The 17,589-nt window shown below is 45.3% G+C and overlaps 2 protein-coding genes across 16 annotated transcripts in view; both read right to left on the bottom strand.

The window, feature by feature from the left end:
• LOC115117107 (type II inositol 3,4-bisphosphate 4-phosphatase-like) overlaps window positions 1–2,940 on the bottom strand; it is a 547,861-nt gene extending 544,921 nt beyond the window's left edge. For 4 of the 8 annotated variants that reach the window (XM_065024919.1, XM_065024918.1, XM_065024920.1 and 1 more), the window contains exon 1: window positions 2,661–2,910. The gene's annotated coding sequence lies outside the window, so the exon portion shown is untranslated. Of the gene's footprint in view, window positions 1–2,660 lie in introns of all 8 variants that reach the window. The other 4 variants (XM_065024930.1, XM_065024928.1, XM_065024923.1 and 1 more) reach the window with 4 other exon arrangements.
• Window positions 2,941–3,266: 326 nt separating this feature from the next.
• The window catches only part of LOC115137572 (GRB2-associated-binding protein 1-like), a 95,726-nt gene continuing 81,403 nt past the window's right edge, over window positions 3,267–17,589 (bottom strand). For 3 of the 8 annotated variants that reach the window (XM_065024932.1, XM_065024931.1, XM_065024933.1), the window contains exons 6-13: window positions 16,537–17,207; window positions 14,326–14,420; window positions 13,755–14,100; window positions 11,210–11,299; window positions 10,032–10,125; window positions 9,513–9,630; window positions 5,925–6,053; window positions 3,267–5,357 (exon numbers count right to left, since the gene is read on the bottom strand). In XM_065024932.1, the coding sequence (XP_064881004.1) occupies window positions 5,199–5,357; window positions 5,925–6,053; window positions 9,513–9,630; window positions 10,032–10,125; window positions 11,210–11,299; window positions 13,755–14,100; window positions 14,326–14,420; window positions 16,537–17,207 (1,702 nt within the window). In that variant the 3' untranslated portion in view covers window positions 3,267–5,198. Of the gene's footprint in view, window positions 5,358–5,924; window positions 6,054–6,419; window positions 6,496–9,512; window positions 9,631–10,031; window positions 10,126–11,209; window positions 11,300–13,754; window positions 14,101–14,325; window positions 14,421–16,536; window positions 17,208–17,589 lie in introns of all 8 variants that reach the window. The other 5 variants (XM_065024936.1, XM_065024934.1, XM_065024935.1 and 2 more) reach the window with 5 other exon arrangements.

Raw genomic sequence — 17,589 nt, 5'->3', positions numbered from 1 at the left:
GGTGTGTCTCCCAGGTGGCTTGTGGCAAACTTTAAACGACACTTTTTATGGATATCTTTAAGAAATGGCTTTCTTCTTGCCACTCTTCCATAAAGGCCAGATTTGTACGACTGATTGTTGTCCTATGGACAGAGTGTCCCACCTCTGCTGTAGATCTCTGCAGTTCATCCAGAGTGATCATGGGCCTCTTGGCTGCATCTCTGATCAGTCTTCTCCTTGTATGAGCTGAAAGTTTAGAGGGACGGCCAGGTCTTGGTAGATTTGCAGTGGTCTGATACTCCTTCCATTTCAATATTATCGCTTGCACAGTGCTCCTTGGGATGTTTAAAGCTTGGGAAATCTTTTTGTATCCAAATCCGGCTTTAAACTTCTTCACAACAGTATCTCGGACCTGCCTGGTGTGTTCCTTGTTCTTCATTCGCGCTTTTAACGGACCTCTGAGACTATCACAGTACAGGTGCATTTATACAGCGACTTGATTACACACAGGTGGATTGTATTTATCATCATTAGTCATTTAGGTCAACATTGGATCATTCAGAGATCCTCACTGAACTTCTGGAGAGAGTTTGCTGCACTGAAAGTAAAGGGGCTGAATATTTTTGCACGCCCAATTTTTCAGTTTTTGATTTGTTAAAAAAGTTTGAAATATCCAATAAATGTTTTCCACTTCATGATTGTGTCCCACTTGTTGTTGATTCTTCACAAAAAAATACAGTTTTATATCTTTATGTTTGAAGCCTGAAATGTGGCAAAAGTTAGCAATGTTCAAGGGGGCCGAATACTTTAGCAAAGGCACTGTATATGAAGTCCAATAAATAAAACTGTTACAAAATGTAAGTTTAGGCTACATATCATTACTCCTCTTCCATAATAACATAGTTGAACATCCAACTCGGGTATTGTCAAGAAAGAAACATAATGTCTATCAATCTTTCTCAGAATGTACTGCAGCACACTGTAGCGCTCAACGTGATGGCCAATGTGGAAGAGCCCGTCAACTTCTTCACTGGTTTGTCAAGCAACCATGCCCCCTAGTGGTGTAATTGGTCAATGGCAAGACTGACAATGATAAATTAACAGTTTATATGGTGGTTCCTATCAGTCCCCACCAGTTGTTTTACATGGTGGTTCCTATCAGTCCCCACCCATTGTTTTACATGGTGGTTCCGATCAGTCCCTACCCATTGTTTTACATGTTGGTTCCTATCAGTCCCTACCCATTGTTTTACATGGTGGTTCCTATCAGTCCCTACCCATTGTTTTACATGGTGGTTCCTATCAGTCCCCACCCGTTGTTTTACATGGTGGTTCCTATCAGTCCCTACCCATTGTTTTACATGGTGGTTCCTATCAGTCCCTACCCATTGTTTTACATGTTGTTTCCTATCAGTCCCTACCCATTGTTTTACATGGTGGTTCCTATCAGTCCCCACCCGTTGTTTTACATGGTGGTTCCTATCAGTCCCTACCCATTGTTTTACATGTTGGTTCCTATCAGTCCCTACCCATTGTTTTACATGTTGGTTCCTATCAGTCCCTACTCATTGTTTTACATGGTGGTTCCTATCAGTCCCTACCCGTTGTTTTACAAGGTGGTTCCTCTTTCTAACCATTATTTTTCAACCAGAGGAACAGTGAGACAAAACAGAACAAAACAACAGACATCCAAGAACAATGCCATGCTCATAATTTATGGAATACGCCCAACTTAAAGATCCCGACAGTAGAAGTAAATAAATTGGGAACTATGGAAAAACAAACACAGACATAAAAATAAGAATGTGTTGAGAATGAATCATAATAGAACCCGGAGTACTTCAGGCCACCTGCCACATCTCCACCTGCCACATCTCCACCGGCCACATCTCCACCGGCCACATCTCCACCTGCCACATCTCCACCTGCCACATCTCCACCTGTCACATCTCCACCCGTCACATCTCCACCTGTCACATCTCCACCCGCCACATCTCCACCTGCCACATCTCCACCTGCCACATCTCCACCTGCCACATCTCCACCGGCCACATCTCCACCTGCCACATTTCCACAACATGTTCAATGAGAGACTAATTATGATTAGGTCCTCTGCTGATTTCCATTTAAACTGTCAAAAACGACATGAAAGGCTCATTTGAGTGCACGTAAGAAGTCTCTCTACGAGCTACTGTGGCAAAAAAGAGACAAAAGAACTGAAATAGAGGCTTGAAGGCTGCGTTTATAAAGGTAGCTCAATTCTGGTCTTAAAAAAAACAAAACACTAATTGGTCTTTTGACCGATCACAGATCTTTTCACATCAGATTGAGCACAACTAAGTGTGTGGCATGCTAAAGTGACAACAATGCCTGCCAGTTGCTCTGAATGTTCAAAATAAGTGTTAAAACGCTTTTAAAGCCTCGAAGGATAAGATAACCAAGGTAGCTGTTTAGCACATTCACTAATTAGTTTGTAAACAATTAACAAGCTAGCTCTGATTTTTCTCCACTAGTCAGTCTTTTGACCAATCACATCAGATCTTTTTCAGAGCTGATCTGTTTGGTCAAAAGACCAATTAGTGAGAAAAAAAATCTGAATTGGGTTGGCTGTCTTAACGCAGCCAATGTAGTACAAAAACCCTAAGTGCAATCAATTCTCTCATCTTTCTACAGACACTTACCCACTCAGTCCAAGCACACTTCCCATACATAGACAACTGTCCCCTTTTCATCCAGATTACATGTTGCTCCAAATCTTCAAGGGAAATGACTGAAATGTGAAAGATTAGATTTGTATGTAAATAACTGCATGTTGAAGAGTTTTTTCCCTTGGTGGCTAAATGGAGAGCTATCAAATAAAAATGAGAGAATAGTGAACAGGTGAGGTAATCATTGATTGGGGAAGTGGTAGGCATTTGGACACTTCCTGAAACAGAATGGCACAATTTAGTACAGCACATCACTTTGTGTGTGCATTTCTCATTCCTCTAGAAATGTCTGTGGTCCAGAGGAGGCTGGTGTGAGGAGCTACAGGAGGACGGGCTCATTGTAATGGCTGGAATGGAATAGATGGTCAAACACAAACCATGTTAGACTCCATTCCAGTCATTATAATGAGCATGTCCTCTAGCTCCTCCCACCAGCCTCAGTGGGTGGGACTTCCTGGCCTTTGTTCTTTTCATTTCTCTTTCCTCTGTCATTGTTTTCCTCCCTATAGTACGCCAACATTTTTTTAATACATATGTGACATACTGTAGGGTGTAGGTGACAAACAGACTCAAAAAAGGTTGTTTTATTTAGTTTACTTTCAAATGGAAATGTTTCTCTTTTGATTCATAAAAAAAAGATAAAGCATCAACGTTTTGCAGTTGGTCTCGAGACAAGACAACCCTGCAATGGGATGGTGAGAATTAAGTAGTATGGAAATGACAGTACAGGCACAGTTTTTCAATTCAAATGATACATGCTGGAATAGTTGGTGCAAATATATACAGCAAAGACTAATTCTCCTGGTAAAACATGCTTAGGACTAAGAGAGAGAAATGGGCCTGTATTCATGAAGAATCTCAGCGTAAGAGTGCTGATCTAGAATCAGTTGTTTGCCTTTTACAATGACTAAGATTACATGAACAGTGGAGACCTGATCCTAAACCAGGGCCGGGTTCCCAAAACTATCTCAAGGCTAAGTTCATCATTAGAACCGTAGGATCCTATGGTTCTAACAATGAATTTAGCCTTAAGATGCTTTCGGGAAAGCGGCTTCTGCACTCCTACTCAGACAGTGAATAGGGTCCCTGGAAAGTTAATAAAGCCAATAGTCGTCATGAAAAAAAAAAACACTACGATTCTGAAGTATTTTCTTTTTAGGTAAAACATCACAATTTCTCACTATTTACAAAGACATATCAAGTAAAGTAGATCGTAAGGCATACATACATCAGACCCCAGAACGGTGTGTGTGTGTAAATCCTTTTGAAATAAATTAAAACCTAAGAGAGAATGAAATCGACACGCCATCACAAACTCCTGAAACAAGTTGACTGGTGCTCGTTGAGAAGGCATTTTTCAACAGCACTTTGCTCTATAGCATCAAATCTGTCCGTTTATAGATTACTTGGACATCCATCGTTGAGATAAAATAAATTAGAAATGGAAATAGCTGTTATTAGTATTTGAATGAGTACCTGATTTCTCTCTCCTATAAACCTACGTTTGACACCTTTGCATAACTCACAGAAAGTGTCGGGGAGCTTCCCGTTAAAAGCCGTCACAGTTGATTCTGTCATTTCATATCACATGTCCCGATACCATCTCGGAGAGCGTATAGAATTCCACCCTGCAGAATTACCACACACCGTATATAGTGTTGAATAAAGGACACTTTCTGTTTATATACATAACACTTTGTACAACTCTTTTTGTTTTGCAAATGTCAAGCCGTTTCCTCTTCCACTAAAAACTAAACGAGGAAGAGAATCATTTCTCAGTCGATTAAATGACGTTTCAGTGAATCCAAACCTTTGATTGAGCACTTGGTCAGTTGCGTTTCAGAAAAAGTTACTTGTATTCTATCTGTTTTTCACTAAGAAAACCTGGTTCTCTCTTACAATGTTTTGGATAATATTAGACCTGTACAAGAGAAAAATGGCCCAATTTCCTACCAGCAAAACTAGGCAACCTTGGCAGTAAAGTATTAAGTAGACACTAAGCATTCTGAATGAGAGATGACTCATTCTCTCCCAAAACAGACTCCAGACAGTGTCCCACAGTGTTGTGATTTAATCATAAAGGAAATGTCTTTAAGTCTTCTCCTGGTCATTCTCCAACCAACTAGAGGAAAAATCTCAACTGAAATCCACCATAAGTGGCAGTAAGTGTTCCAGACTCCAAGTCTTTGTGGATGTGGTAATGTCTTTACAGAGTCCCCATATCAGGCAGGTGAGGACTGACACATCAATCAAACCTACTTGCATCCATACTGCATTCAGCTTATTCCTGGCACATACCCCCTGTCTGCCACAGAGGGGCGCTGTGCTGTCGCTGTTCTGTCCTCAGACTGACTGATGGCAGTGTAAACTAAAGACAGTTCAGCGGCCCTGGAGGTCCGCCGGCCCCTTCACTTCGACACTAGGAGTCTGGAGGAGGTGAAGGCCGGGGCCAGGGCTTAGATTAATGTCTGCGGCCCAGCAGCGTGGGGCTATAGCTGGGTGAGCTGGGGGTCACTTGGGCCCTTTGGTGGAGGTGTCTGTCTCTGTGGACTGACGTCCATCGTTCCAGGCCTCCCGGGTGCTCTTGAGGGCCTGCGTCCGCTGCTGGTCCACCACCACGTAGTCCACCCGCTCATCTGACACCGCCAGACCAATCCCATTACTCTTCTTCTGGAGAGGAACACATACAGGTCAGTTTCAAGAGTGAGTGAGTGGTGAGTGAGTGAGTGTGAGTGAGTGAGTGGTGAGTGGTGGTGGTGAGTGGTGGTGAGTGAGAGTGGTGGTGAGTGGTGGTGGTGGTGGTGAGTGAGTGAGTGAGTGAGTGGTGGTGAGTGGTGAGTGAGTGAGTGGTGAGTGAGTGAGTGAGTGAGTGGTGAGTGAGTGGTGGTGAGTGAGTGGTGGTGGTGAGTGAGTGAGTGAGAGTGAGTGAGTGGTGGTGGTGAGTGGAGTGTGGTGAGTGGTGGTGAGTGAGTGAGTGAGTGAGTGAGTGAGTGAGTGAGTGAGAGTGAGTGGTGAGTGAGTGAGTGAGTGAGTGAGTGAGAGTGAGAGAGAGAGAGAGAGAGAGAGAGAGAGAGAGAGAGAGAGAGAGAGAGAGAGAGTGTGTGTGTGTGTGAGAGAGAGAGTGTGAGAGAGAGAGAGTGTGTGTGTGAGAGAGAGAGTGTGTGAGAGAGAGAGTGTGTGTGAGAGAGAGAGTGTGTGTGAGAGAGAGAGTGTGTGTGAGAGAGTGTGAGGTCTCACCTTCCGTGGTGGGGTAGACTTGCCAGGGTCCAGGTCTAGGTCCAGGTACTCCACCTGCTTGTCTCCCTTGGGCTTCACCATTGGACTGCTCCCCCCGTCCGCCGTCATGGACGCACCCAGCTTCATGTTCTAAGCAACAAGGGAGATACCATGTTACAGTGGAGATAGGGGGATGATGACACTCACAGAGCATGACTAAATGTTAGTGCTACACTCTAGGAGCGGGCAAGATGAGTGGTAGTACAGCTATAATGGAGACAGTACTAGAACAGTCTACTATTAAACAATACATTGATGTATTACTTAAACCTCAAGTCACGTCAACATGTACACTACCAATGCAGACGGTGTCTGAAATCTTAGTGGGTTTTGGGGGGAAATTACACCACAACCCACACCATGCAGTGAGAGCATAGGCTCTATGGGCATCTCCGGTTAGGCTCCAAACTGGCAACCCAGGCAGCTTGTCTAACCACACTTGGCAACCCGTCTCACCTCCTCTAAGGTGTCAAGGCCCTCCATCTCCCTCTTAACAGGGGTGATGGGGACAGTGCAGTAGAAGGACTCCTCTCTACAGAGACAGCAGGGAAAGGTCAGAGGTCAAACAACACAGGATGTACTGAGAGGGGAGGAGGAAGAGAGGGACTAGGAAAAAATATGAGTGAAAAAAGCAACAGGAAGTAAACATTAGGTAAAGGCGAAGAAACGATAAGGAAAAACATATCAATAAAAAGGTCATAAAGACCTGGAAAACAAACAATCAAGCAGACATACTATAGGAAATTACCCATTTTGTTGTTGGTGAAGTTAACCAGTCAATTTAGTATAGTTAAGATAATTTCCTTTAGGAGAGAATGGAACAACATTAAACAGTGATTGTGCTGTTCAATATATGACACCCGCCAGGAAAATAAATATTTATTTTTTAAAAAAGTATTGAGGACATTTTTGCTGTATTCAGACAGATTAGAAACAGCAGGAAGACAAAACAGTGTCGAGACAAATTGGGAGACAAAGTGGGAAAGGTGGAGACAGAAATCAAACCCTGGTCGCGTTCACGTGCCTAAACCACCAGATCATGGAGCCTGAGCCAGGGAAAATCCTTTTTATCTGACCAGTCAACAAAAAGGGTCCTTGAGAACTGATGGAAGAAAAACACAAGTTAGAAGAATAGAAGAAGCAAAAAAGGAGATGTCCACCAGATGGACTGAATACCTGCAGGGGGAAGGAGATGTCCACCAGATGGACTGAATACCTGCAGGGGGAAGGAGATGTCCACCAGATGGACTGAATACCTGCAGGGGAAAGGAGATGTCCACCAGATGGACTGAATACCTGCAGGGGAAAGGAGATGTCCACCAGATGGACTGAATACCTGCAGGGGAAAGGAGATGTCCACCAGATGGACTGAATACCTGCAGGGGAAAGGAGATGTCCACCAGATGGACTGAATACCTGCAGGGGAAAGGAGATGTCCACCAGATGGACTGAATACCTGCAGGGGAAAGGAGATGTCCACCAGATGGACTGAATACCTGCAGGGGAAAGGAGATGTCCACCAGATGGACTGAATACCTGCAGGGGAAAGGAGATGTCCACCAGATGGACTGAATACCTGCAGGGGGAAGGAGATGTCCACCAGATGGACTGAATACCTGCAGGGGGAAAGAGATGTCCACCAGATGGACTGAATACCTGCAGGGGGAAGGAGATGTCCACCAGATGGACTGAATACCTGCAGGGGAAGGAGATGTCCACCAGATGGACTGAATACCTGCAGGGGGAAAGAGATGTCCACCAGATGGACTGAATACCTGCAGGGGAAGGAGATGTCCACCAGATGGACTGAATACCTGCAGGGGGAAAAGAGTGAAAGCGCAAACGAAAAAGACAAAAAAGCAGGATGACAAGTGATGAAGGACAGAAGAGGTGAAGAAAATAGAAGTGTTGAAGAGGAGTCCTTCTGTGGCAACCATCTATTTCTCCATAAAAGATTAGGTTTTAGGCCGAGGAGGATGATAACGGACTATGATTTTTACTAGGTATACTATACTAACATGAGAAATTAGAAACAAGAAACGTGGACTCGTCATTTCAATGTCATCACACTAACAAAAAACAGTAGTGTGTTTGAAGAAGTCAAACTACACTATATGAACAAAAGTATGTGGACACCCTTTCAAATTAGTGGATTCGGCCATTTCAGCCACACCCGTTGCTGACAGGTGTATAAAATCAAGCATACAGCCACGCTATCGCCATAACATTGGCAGTAGAATGGCCTGACTGACGAGCTCTGTGACTTTCAACATGATACTATCATAGGATGCCACCTTTCCAACAAGTCAGTTCATAAAATGTCTGCCCTACTCGAGCCGCCCTGGTCAACTGTAAGTGCTGTTAATGTGAAGTGGAAACGTCTAGGAGCACCAACGGCTCAGCCACGAAGTGGTAGGCCACACAAGCTCACAGAACGGGACCGCCGAGTGCTGAAGCGTGTAGGACGTAAAAAAACGCCTGTCTTTGATTGCAACACTCACTACTGAGTTCCAAACTGCCTCTGGACGCAAGGTCAGCACAATAACTGTTCACCGGGAGCTTCATGAAATGGGTTCCCATGGCCGTGCAGCCGCATGCACCACGCACAATGCCAAGCGTCGGCTGGAGTGGTGTAAAGCTCGCCGCCTTTGGACTCTGGAGCAGTGGAAACGCATCCTCTGGAGTGATGAATCACGCTTCACCATCTGGCAGTCCAATGGACGAATCTGGGTTTGGCGGATTCCTGCCCCACTGCATAGTGCAAACTGTAAAGTTTGGTGGAGGAGGAATAATTGTCTTGGACTGTTTTTCATGGTTCCCGGCTAGGCAGTGATGGGAAATCTTAATGCTAAAGCATACATTGAAATTCTAGACCATTCTGTACTTTCAACTTTGTGGCAACAGTTTGGGGAAGGCCCTTTCCTGTTTCAGCATGGTAATGCCCCCGTGCACAAAGCGAGGTCCATACAGAAATGGTTTGTCGAGGACTGTGTGGAAGAACTTGACCGGCCTGCACAGAGCTCATCGAACACCCTTCGGATGAATTGGAATGCCGACTGCAAGCTAGGCATAATCGTCCAATATCAGTGCCCGAGCTCACCAATGCTTGTAGCTGAATGGAAGCAGGTCCCCGCAGCAATGTTCCAACATCTAGTGGAAAGCCTTCCTAGAAGAGGGGAGGCTGTGACAGCAGCAAAGGGGGACCAACTCCATATTAATGCCCATGATTTTGGAATGAGACATTGGAAGAGCAGGTGTCCACATACCTTTGGTTATGTAGTGTTTTTAAATTCTTCTGCATACTGATGTTCTATGGATATTCAGCCCACTAAGATATGCCATCAGACAAATTACATTGCAAATGGTGCACTTGACCATGAATAATAAAAAAATATATATAATTGAATTGTAATACATTCATTGGCTACTGACTATGTGGAACATTAGCTTATTAATGTGACAAGTTTTTTTGGGAAAATGTACATAAATCATTGTATGATTTAACATGAATATTTTAGAAGAGAGTGGTTGAGGACGTGTGTTACATACGAGTTCGTCTGCCTTAGAGACCATGGCTACATAATTCTCATCACAGTCCTCGGAGTCGGTGCTGGAGGCGGTGCTATGCACCGAGGGAGGCCTGGGGGGCATGGGGAACCTGGAGGGACTGAGCAGCATCACACACACACACACACTGTTTAACACACCGTCGGTACACACACACACACACACACAAATAGCAGCAGTGCCTGCAGAGTTCCCTGCAGATTAAAAATTACTCACTGGAAAAAAGACAAAAAGCTATTTTCTAAGACATGACTACATTGACATGTTATGAGGTGACTAAAGTCATGCGTGGAGGGTTAGTGTTCTGATCGAATACCAAACCTATAGTCACATGCAGTAGAAAGGAATTCAACTAAGTTGACGCTGACCTAAGGTCAGCTTTACATTTTACTCCCAAATGGTTTGGATGCGGTGTGCGATAATAATCCTAGATCTGTGCCTAAGGGCCACTTTGACCCTGAGCTGCTGTAGAGGTGAAAGGTCAAAGGGTAAGACACTTACTCCCGAGCAAAAGACCTGGTGACAGGCGAGCGGACGGGCGCCGATGACTCCTCCCACTCAGGTAGGGGCTTGATCTCCAAAGGGGCGGGCTTGGCTGTAGAGGGGAGGGGCAAACACCCCCGTCAGTCTCATCACGTATCATCATTGCAACACAATACATTCCATTCCACCGTACAAAAGGTTGTGGGGATGTAGGCTTTCATTTGTCCAACAGAGGTCCCTAAAAGCCACAATACCTCCTTGCAAGACTAAAACTGTAGGCTAGATTCCAATATGAGAAGTTGAGTGTAATACAAAAATGTAATCAATTGGTTATAGGTTTATAGAGCACGTCCACATTGAGTGTCCACAGCCAACTGCTCCCGCATGGTTAATGTAACGGAGCCCAATCTGGCAACCCGTGTGCTATAGAAACACATTCAGCATAGCTCCCTCAGCCTGGCTAGAAAACACCATCTGGTGCTGCAGTCTACAGGACAGCAGCACTAACACTTCTCAGCCTACAGTACAGCACTAAACACCCTTCATGCAAACCAGAGAGATATATATACACATATCTGAACAGAACATAAAGGGAAAATATCATTCATCGTACCTGAGCAATAAACTTTCTTCCATTACAAATACAATAGAGCACATGATAGAAGTACATGTTGAAACAGGAGCATGCGGAACAGTGTTAAAAATACAAGAGGTAGTTGGTTAGAACAGTCCATCACTGGTGTGTTTGTGTGTCTCAGTAACCTAAGAATCAATTACTGTATTGGTGTAATACATTAACGCTATTGATTATTTTGAATATGTGGGCTTGAGATTTGGTTGTTGGTGCGGTACAATAGTACACTGACAACGTTCTCCTACGTACTGGAGATCTTCCACCCGGAGATATGATCTTTGCACCATTTCCTGAAGAAGCCTAGAGGATAACATCTCTAGGGTGTTGGTGAGGTTCAAAAACGTGTTATGAGAGCAAAATGTAGAATCAGAAATGACAACTGAACAGAAGAGGGGCCCCGCTGGTCCAGGAGTTAGTTGATTGGATGAGACAGGATACCATGTGATGTCACAGGTCACAGGAGAACATTCAGAAGCATGCGTTGAGTTCAGACACGTTCGGAGAGAATGAGAGATGAGTATTCAGAACCAAGTTTCAGGCGTCGTTGTTTGGTAGTACCTACCCTTGCGTCGTCTTGGGAACTCCCCTACGGTCTGAGAGTCGGTTCGCTCTAAACCAACCCCCTTTGCTCTTATTATTTTAGGACTCTGACCTGATTGGTTAAAAAAGAAGACTTTTCACATTACCATCATTGATAAAACGATGACATCATTGTAACCCCTATTTTAATAAAACCCTGCCATGCAAAGCCGACAGATCAACAGACTTTGTTGAGAGACAACTCACTACTTCCACCCTACCATTGCTTCGTCCCTATTGGTGTATATAGTGTAAAGACAGGACTGTCACCATGGCAACAGCAGACGCTATCATTTCCCATCATGCACCTCACTCCACGCAACATGGTTGTGACTAGAGGGAGTACAGCTACGACCGGAAGTGACTTTTCATAGCAGGTTACGAGAACATTTTCCTAACCTTAACCTATGTCTCCTAACCTGCTGGGTCAATTCTCCTAACCAGCTATGAAAAACTAACTTCCGGTCGTAGCTGTACTCCCTCTAGTGAGAGCCCTGTAACATGGCTGGCCTCAGAGACTTGACAGGACAACAACATGTACCAGTATGAATGTGGAAGATCCACTGAGAGGTGAGTCATTTTTAGTGCATCAACACATCCACAACAGCAGACAATAAAAGCGCACATTTATCTGTACACCAGCAGACCGACGTTATAACCTTATGTATAACCCTCACTATAGCCAGAAAACACAGCGCACTCCAGATAAAACACAGCGCACTCCAGATAAAACCATGGCAGACATTTAGAATTGACCCCATAACAGAGCCATAAGGAAGTGAATGAATGAAGCTACTTGTTGGCATCGACCACAGATGCTTCAGCCTCACAAGACCTCGCCTACAGAACCAAACCAAGCAAGCGAGGCCCAATCCCAAATGGACCCCTGGACCCTATTCAATTATGGAGATCTGAGAGGAATTGATTTGTTAAAGCAATATGGTCAAACTTCCACCAAGTGCATAGGGTCTAGCGGTCGATTTGATTTGGGATTTGTACCAGAGCCGGCGAGCCAGAGGGAAGGCTTGAGAGATTAACCCTGAAGCCAACAGAACACAACAGCCCTACAAGAACACACAGGCTGGACAACAGAGGTCCCAAACTCAGCAGGTGGATAGCAGTGGTGGTTAGGTGAGGACAGAGATTGCATTGAGATGGAAGTTCACAGTGATGGCCCATGGTTATGAAAAACTCAAGTAACTGTTTGCCGATCCCTTTGTCGCCGTAATAAGGAGCCCCTGACTACAGTAATATTCCAGTCTAACATGTCCTTGCACCGAACCACTCACATCCAGCACCCCATGATGACACCATGGAAGACACAGGAATGAAAATAACCAAGAGTCAGTAATCCTGAAAGTTAAAGCTCTAAGCCGTGAACAGAGAGGGACTGACTTCATGATTTCTATCATATTCCCCCGTTCTTCTCTACCATTGACAGTGACTGGTAATGACCTCTGCTTTGGGTCTGCCTCCCCCGTGGGATATTCAAATCCTTCCCGCTCTAGATTAAATGTCCCCTGGTGGGGCAGGAGGGGGCTGTTGCTCCATCAAAGAGGCCCTTTCAGAGGGGGGCACGACAATGGGGACAGAGGTGACCGTTCTGGGCTCCGGGCGCTCCATGGTGATGGTGGCCCAGGCCGGTCACCCCCCCAAAGCCTCAGAGAGGGCCCCCTGAACTCATGGACAAAAGTCCCTTTGAATTGGGTGAGGGGGATAGAAAATGAGGAAGAGAGTGGGCTAAACTAAAAGAGAAGGCTGAGAGGAGGGTGGATGAGGTGAGCGGGAGAGGCTAGTGGGCTAAACTAAAAGAAGGCTGAGAGGGTGGATGAGGCTTTGTCTAGAACACATTGAGGAGAGAGGTCTAGGACACTGCCTACATTGAGGAGAGAGGTCTAGGACACTGCCTACATTGAGGAGAGAGGTCTAGGACACTGCCTACATTGAGGAGAGAGGTCTAGGACACTGCCTACATTGAGGAGAGAGGTCTAGGACACTGCCTACATTGAGGAGAGAGGTCTAGGACACTGCCTACATTGAGGAGAGGAGCAAAGGGTGAGCCACAATAATCCGCACTCCTGTCTGATGCCATACAGGAATTGTATAATGACACATTATGAAGTGTTCTACTTAAGCAATAAGGCACCTCTGGGGCACCTAAGGGCTGTTCGTATGCACTGCCCAATGCAGAGTGTGCCTGGATACAGCCCTTTGCCGTGGTATACGGTCTGTTATACCACGGCGTTTAGCCAATCAGTATTCAGGGCTCGAACCACCCAGTTTATAATTCAAAATAATGCAATGGTAATCTGCCTTTCATAACCATGAGCCAGCACATGTAACTGTGCGTGAGTTAGAGTTGAATGCCAGGATGTGGAGAGACGAGCAGTTGTGAAAACGTTGATGCAACAGCAGATAAAGACAAACATACCAAGATTCTCTCTCATTCAAAGACACGCCCCTTTACACCCCCATTCCCATTCCCCTTCACAGCCACACCCCCCAGCCATCCACCCTGCCCCCCTCACCTTTGCGGTCCGGTTTGAGGTTGCGGTCCACGGGCGGGGGCTGACAATCGCTGATGAGCATGGGCCTGCGGGGTGGGGTATTGGGGCTTGAGCGAAACCCCATGTGGGCCGGCGGGGGAACCTGCTTGCCCAGGGAGAACTCTAAGGTGCCCGGGCCCGGGGTCATGGGGACATAGTTGGGTTCCATGATGGGTTCACAGCCCGACAGGCTGCCGGAGCGGTGGTGGGATGGGGAGTTGGCGCTCATGGGTACGTAGTTCTGGTCAACTTCCTCCATGGACTGGCTGCCCACTGGCATCATGCCTTTGTTTTTCTGGAGGGGCGGGGGGGCAGAGAGAGAGGCAGGCTACATGAGGGCATAGACAGACGTAAGACAAAAACACGTACACACACACACACAAGAAATGTAGTAAGAGGATGCAAGCTTCCTTTATCTTAATCTGCACCGTCGTACACTTCAAAACTCCATTGTCATAACAGTCCAATACTTGGAAGGATCAGTATCAATGTGAGAGGTCCTTTACGTTGATCGTTTTAAACTGATTCAGGAGCATGTCGTGTAAAGACTGACCAAGTAGCTGTTGAAGCTTTCGTTGAAGTCAAACGAGCAGCTCTTGTCAGAGGGAAACGTCCTAGGGATATCGTAACAGTCCTGGGAGCCCAAATCTGCAACAAACATGACAGAACATTTAAAACCAGTGTAAACACAACATAACCAACAGTATAGTACAGGCTTACAGCATTATGAATCAAAATGGGGTTAAATACTAAATACACATTTATCCTGAGATTAAATACTAAATAAGGGAATACAAATGAACCATTGGAACCACAGTAAGTGTTGAACAGGGATATGTGAAGTCTGTCATCTCGGCACTAAGGCAGCTGGACTATAGTTGCCGTTCTTGCTCTGGTCATCATGTGTAACTTCACACTAATGGATTTCAGACAAACAGGATGATACGACTTGGAAGGTCGCCAGACTCTAAAGCCAAGGCAAGTAAAGCCTACTCTGGTACACAAACGACTAGACAAACGGGGAATCCCGGGACATTTGCAAAATGTCTTTGTGTTAGTTTAACAGACATGTTTCATGTTAAATGATAGGAACGGACTTGGACCGGATGTAGCTGGGCATAATGTTTTATCTTGAACTTTAACCTCCAATGCTTTTTTGGTTGTGTAAATGATTGTCCTTTAACTTCTCTAGGGTAGGGGGCAGCATTTGGAATTTTTGATGAAAAGCAAATTAAACTGCCTGCTACTCGGGCCCAGAAGATATGCATATAACTGGTAGATTTGGATAGAAAACACTAAAGTTTCCAAAACTGTTAAAATAGTGTCTGAGTATAACATTCAGAAAGTAGTTTTTTTTGTTGGTTTTGTAGTTTTCTATTCAATGCCATTAAAGTATCCATCGACTTAAGACTCCAATTGCAGTTCCTATGCCTTCCACTAGATGTCTTTAGAAATTGTTTCAGGCTTGTATTCTGAAAAATTAGGGAGTAAGAGCAGTCAATGAGTGGACCCTACCGTGTCACATAGCTTTTTCATGCGCACGACTGAGAGTGCCTTTCTTGTTTACCTTTTATATTGGCAACGTTATTGTCCGGTTGAAATATTATCAATTATTTAGGCTAAAAACAACCAGAGGGTTGAATATAAACATCGTTTGACATGTTTCTATGAACTTTACAGACACAATTTAGATTTTTTGTGTCTGCCTGTTTTGTCTGCATTTGAGCCTGTGGATTACTGAAGAAAACGAACAAAACTGAGGTTTTTGGATATAAAGAGACTTTATAGAACAAAAGGAACATTTGTTGAGTAAATTAATGTCTTCTGAGTGCAACCATATGAAGACCATCAAAGGTAAGGGATTCATTTTCTCTATTTCTGAATGTGTAACTCTTCTATTTGTCTGGTTACTGTTTGTAATGATTTGTCTGCTGGGCTATGTTCTCAAATAATCGTAAGGTATGCTTTCACCGTAAAGCTTTTTAAAAATCTGACACCGTGGTTGGATTCACAAGAAGTTCATCTTTAAACCTACGTAAAATATGTTTTGTTTTCTGAATTTTATAATGAGTATTTCTGTATTTGAATTTGGCGCTCTGCAATCTCACTGGATGTTGGCCAGGTGGGACGCTAGAGTCCCACATACCCTAGAGAGGTTAACAAGATAAATATTATTACCAGAGGCCACCACCAGAGGAGGTGATGAGGAGAGGGCCTCAGTGTTGTTTCTCTATTGCTAGTAGAGCAAATGGGTTGGGAGCATCAAATGTACATAGAGGTTGGGACTGAGGCACCAAACTGCTTTCTCCTAAACTCTGAGGTACGTGTTGTCTGTCTGCATGGTAACCGAACACCACTAATACTGCTACACCAGATGTCCTTGGAGGCAAGGCAGTCTTCAGCTGTGAAAAAGTATTTGTAATTAGCCATTCAAAAACACATCTGTCGCGTCAAGATAATTATCCTGGAGGATTAGACACTTGCTTTGTGCTGCAGATGATAGTGTTGGCTGACAACAGCACACACCAGCCATGTGTTGTTATGAATATCCTGTCGATGCTAGCTAGCGTATTTAGCCTTTATAATGATGCACACATATATCACTTAGCCTAATGATTAGTGAAAGGATGTGGTACCCTGTCACTTAGCAAAACGTGAGAGTGAAATGGAATGCTCGTGATCAATTATATATGTTTCTCATCTATTTAACAGGACTAATAAATCAGGAACAATGAATCAAGATCGATCAATCAATGAGCCATACCTTTCCTGAGGCGTGATGAGTCCATGGTGCCGATGGTGTTGCTCCTCAGGGCCTTGTTCCCGGCGCTGGTGGGTATGCAGTAGTTCCCATCCGTCTCTGACATGGAGCGCGGCACACAGTACGTGTCCGTGGGCGAGCGCTCCGCGGGGGGCGGCGGGTGCCCCGGGGTCAGGGAACTGAGGGAAGGCTTGGGGGGCCGGGGTGGAGGCATCCCATCCCCACCCTCAGACCCACCACTCGCTGGACCTCGAGGCACCTGATAGGTACAGTTACTGCCTGGGGTGGGAGGAATATCGTAGCTAACCGACAGGTTCCTCATCTGAGTCTCCATGGAGGGCTTCCGCGAGGGCGTGTTGAAGACGTAGAGCTCTGGGGCGTCGCCTTCGACCGGGACAGGGGGCGAGGAGGCGGAGGCCGACTTGGGAAGGAGCACAGTGTCCTGGGAGTAGGAGCGGGGGAGGTGGTAGAGGCTGGAAGAGAGGTCGCCTCCGCGGGAAGGCGGAGAGTCATAGATGGAGGAGGCGGAGGAGGGGTGAGGGGGCAGGACAGAGGAGAAGAAGCCGTTGGCGTGCTTAGAGGAGGAGCTAGTGGAGGTTGGTGTGCGGTGGGCGGGGACGTTGTCGTTCAGGTCCGTCTCTGACGAGGTTGACTTGGAACACTCGGCGTGGGCTCTGTGGCAACGGCACAGATATATCAACATCAGAAGGCTGAATGATGTGTGAACATTTCACACACACTTCAACATAGATTAGTGATATGGGTTACAGCAACAGAACCACCAATAACTCCTATTGAGGTCCACTGGATATGTTGTTGAGCAGATCGTATTGAGTTGTAGCTTCAGTATAATGATCCATGTTTCATCCTGTGGATCATTTCAAAACATGCAGGGTCAAACACTGCACTGTCCTTTGCCAAAGGTCTATTTACATATTAAGCTATTCTGGATCATTCCTCACTTCCCTGTGAGAACAGCCAGGAGCTGCATTTTGGATTCATGATCACTTCTCAAACACATCAATCCCAGAGGTAAGTGCTGGGTTAGTTTTGTGT

The sequence above is a fragment of the Oncorhynchus nerka genome, linkage group LG11 (genome assembly GCF_034236695.1).
Source record: "Oncorhynchus nerka isolate Pitt River linkage group LG11, Oner_Uvic_2.0, whole genome shotgun sequence".
NCBI lineage: Eukaryota > Metazoa > Chordata > Actinopteri > Salmoniformes > Salmonidae > Oncorhynchus > Oncorhynchus nerka.
The sequence above is the reverse complement of the archived record's forward strand: the minus strand, read 5'-3'. Positions and strand labels throughout refer to the sequence as shown.